General features: G+C 61.8%; 1 protein-coding gene across 1 annotated transcript; it reads left to right on the top strand.

Annotated features, from left to right (window-relative positions):
- Positions 1 to 151: 151 nt before the first annotated feature.
- SPRG_09212 (hypothetical protein) lies at positions 152 to 789 on the top strand (the record flags this gene model as incomplete). Its single annotated transcript, XM_012348757.1, has 3 exons — positions 152 to 300; positions 326 to 419; positions 475 to 789. 3 exons carry the CDS (start codon positions 152 to 154, stop codon positions 715 to 717), a joined length of 486 nt encoding a protein of 161 aa, XP_012204147.1. The 3' UTR covers positions 718 to 789.
- Positions 790 to 2609: the final 1820 nt, after the last annotated feature.

A 2609-nucleotide genomic window follows, 5' to 3' on the forward strand; every position in this document is an offset into this window, starting at 1 on the left:
CCGGACGCCGTCGACGTCGCGAGTGACGTACGGCGCGATCGCGTACGCCGTCCCGATCCAAGCGCTGAGCTTCTGCTGCCACCTCAACGTGCCCCGCGCGTACGGTGAGCTCGTGCACCGTAGCCAAATCACGATCGTGTCGACACTCATCATGGGCTCGGGCGCGGCCTTGTACTTGATCGCGTCGATCGCAGGCTACGTCTGCTTCAACGGCATGCCGCCGGCCGACATTCTCACGGGCTTTTCCTCCGAAGACGCGAGCATCAACGGCGTCCGCATCGCCCTTGGCCTCTGCATGATGTGCAAGACTCCCGTGACCTTCCAGCCGATCCGCGAGGTCATTGAGACCGTTTTTCCTCGGGCCCGCGACGCACGCCGAGGCGCGCCACCGCCTCCCGTTCCGCGTCCTCGCCACGTCGGTACGTCCTCGTCGTGGACGTCGTCCTGTGTCATGACGCGCGTCATCATTCGTAGATCTTTCTGCTCGCAGCCTTCGTGCTCGCTGTGACGGCCGAAGACGTTGGCGTCGTCATGGGCTGGATTGGCGGCACGACCGGCATCCTCCTCGCCTTCACCGTGCCCGGCTACTTTGTGTGGCAAGTGTCCAACGACACGTACAACGAGTGGACGCCGACCGACAAGACGCGCGGCCGCGCGGTCGCCGTCGGCATGATGGCCACCGGTGTAGTGCTCACGATCATCTCGGTCACCAAGTAGAGAGATATGGCAGACCAAGTAGTACATACAGCGCATCTCGCACAGACTCCATGACAATGTATTCCCTTGCTCTAAAGTCTCGTCCTGCGCAATGATGTCGATGTCGGTTCTTATTGGGACACTGCGGAGATATCCCGTCGATGCGAGACGGTGGTGGGAAGTGCGACGTATCCGGATACAATCAGCAGATTGGCTCGCATTGGCAATCGACGATGGAGTACACACCGCTGCTCTTCAAGGACACGTCGTCGTTCTTAGCGCGCCCGCATGGCACGGTCGGCTCCTCCTACGTCTCGCTCATGTGCTCGATGCTGGGCGCAGGGATCCTCGCGCTGCCCAGCACCGTCGCCACGGCGACCGTCGTCCCGAGCGTCGTGCTGCTTGTCGCGCACGCAGCGCTCACGGGCCTCTCGTTCCTGTGCTTGGCCTTGGTCGCCGACGCCACCGACGCGTACTCGTACGAGGCCATGGGCCGCCTCCTCTGCACGCGCGTCGAGCTGTGGTGCCTGCGGCTCGTGACGTTATGCCCACTCTTTGGCGGCGCGGTCATGTACATGGTCATCGCCGCCGACATGGTCGCGCCCGTGCTGCCGCTCTCGCGCGCGAGCATCACCTTGGTCTTTCTCGTGTGCCTCTTCCCGCTCTGCCTCCCCGACACGCTCCACGCACTGCGCTACTCAAGTGCCATGGTACCGATGTGGATCGTGATCGCAATCCACTCATGCCGATACTAGGTGGTGGCGTGCGTCCTCTACGTCGTCCTCGTCCTCGTGGGCCATGCGATCGACAAGCCGTGGCCAGCGCCCGTGGAAGACGTCACCTTGGTCGGCCTCGCCTCGGTGCTGCCGATCCAGACGCTGAGCTTTTGCTGCCACTTCAACTTTGTGCGTGTGTATGGCGAGCTGCGCCGCAAGCAGTCGATCGCACCCATCGCCTCGTCTGCGCTAGCGTCCGGGCTAGTCTTGTACACGACCGCGGCGATCGCGGGCTATGTGTGCCTCGGCGGCCTGCAGCCCGCCAACATCCTCACGGGCTTCCCGCTCACCGATAGAAGCATCTCGAGCGTCAAGGCCGCGCTCGCCATGTGCATGTGGTGCAAGACACCGCTCGTGTTCCAGCCCTTTCGCGAGGTCGTCGAGCTCTGGTACATGCGGCCCAAGATCGAGCACCTCCGGCTGCCGTACCGCGTGCTGCTGATTTTGGTATCCACTTTTCATGCTCCACCAACAGAGTCTTTTGACATCGCTAGGGGTTTCTGCTGGGCGCGGGTGCGGTGGCAGTGACCGCCAATGACTTGAGCCAAGTCATGGCGTGGGTCGGCCCCTCGGCCGGCCTCGTCGTCTCGTTCCTTGTGCCCGGAGCCTTCCTCAAGAAGGCGCTCGACAAAGGGTTCCTGCCCGCGATGCCGTGGTACGCGCACCTCGCCCGCGCCATGATCCTCATCGGCACGAGCTTTCTCGCCCTCGCGCTCTGGTCCTTTGTCTAAGGCACATACACGACAGTCTCGCGTGCTGGTTTGGAGGTCCCAGAAAGGGCAGCAGGTCATTTGAGGGTCGCCAGATTGTCGGACGTCGACGCCAGTTGGTTCTCGCCGGTGGCCCGATGGCGGTCGGTGGGCGGCAGGGTGGTGTGCGGTCGACACCGCGTCGGTTGTCCATCGTAGCATCTGACGCCAGCACGGTGGCAATTCCAAACCTTTTCAGCCAATCCACGTGCGTATCACTGTCTTTTGCACCAATCAGCGGTCGTCTCAGGCTTTGGCAAGGCTATCATTTTCGTTCATTATTGCATGCTTTTGACCAATGAAAGTGGCTTGTCACAGCATTTTTGGCCAATCAAAGTCCATTGGGCGTTTTGGATATTATCGAAGTCAACACCACGAGCGAAGAATG

Source organism: Saprolegnia parasitica (assembly GCF_000151545.1).
Source record: "Saprolegnia parasitica CBS 223.65 unplaced genomic scaffold supercont2.47, whole genome shotgun sequence".
In the NCBI taxonomy this organism is placed as follows: Eukaryota; Oomycota; class Saprolegniomycetes; order Saprolegniales; family Saprolegniaceae; genus Saprolegnia; species Saprolegnia parasitica.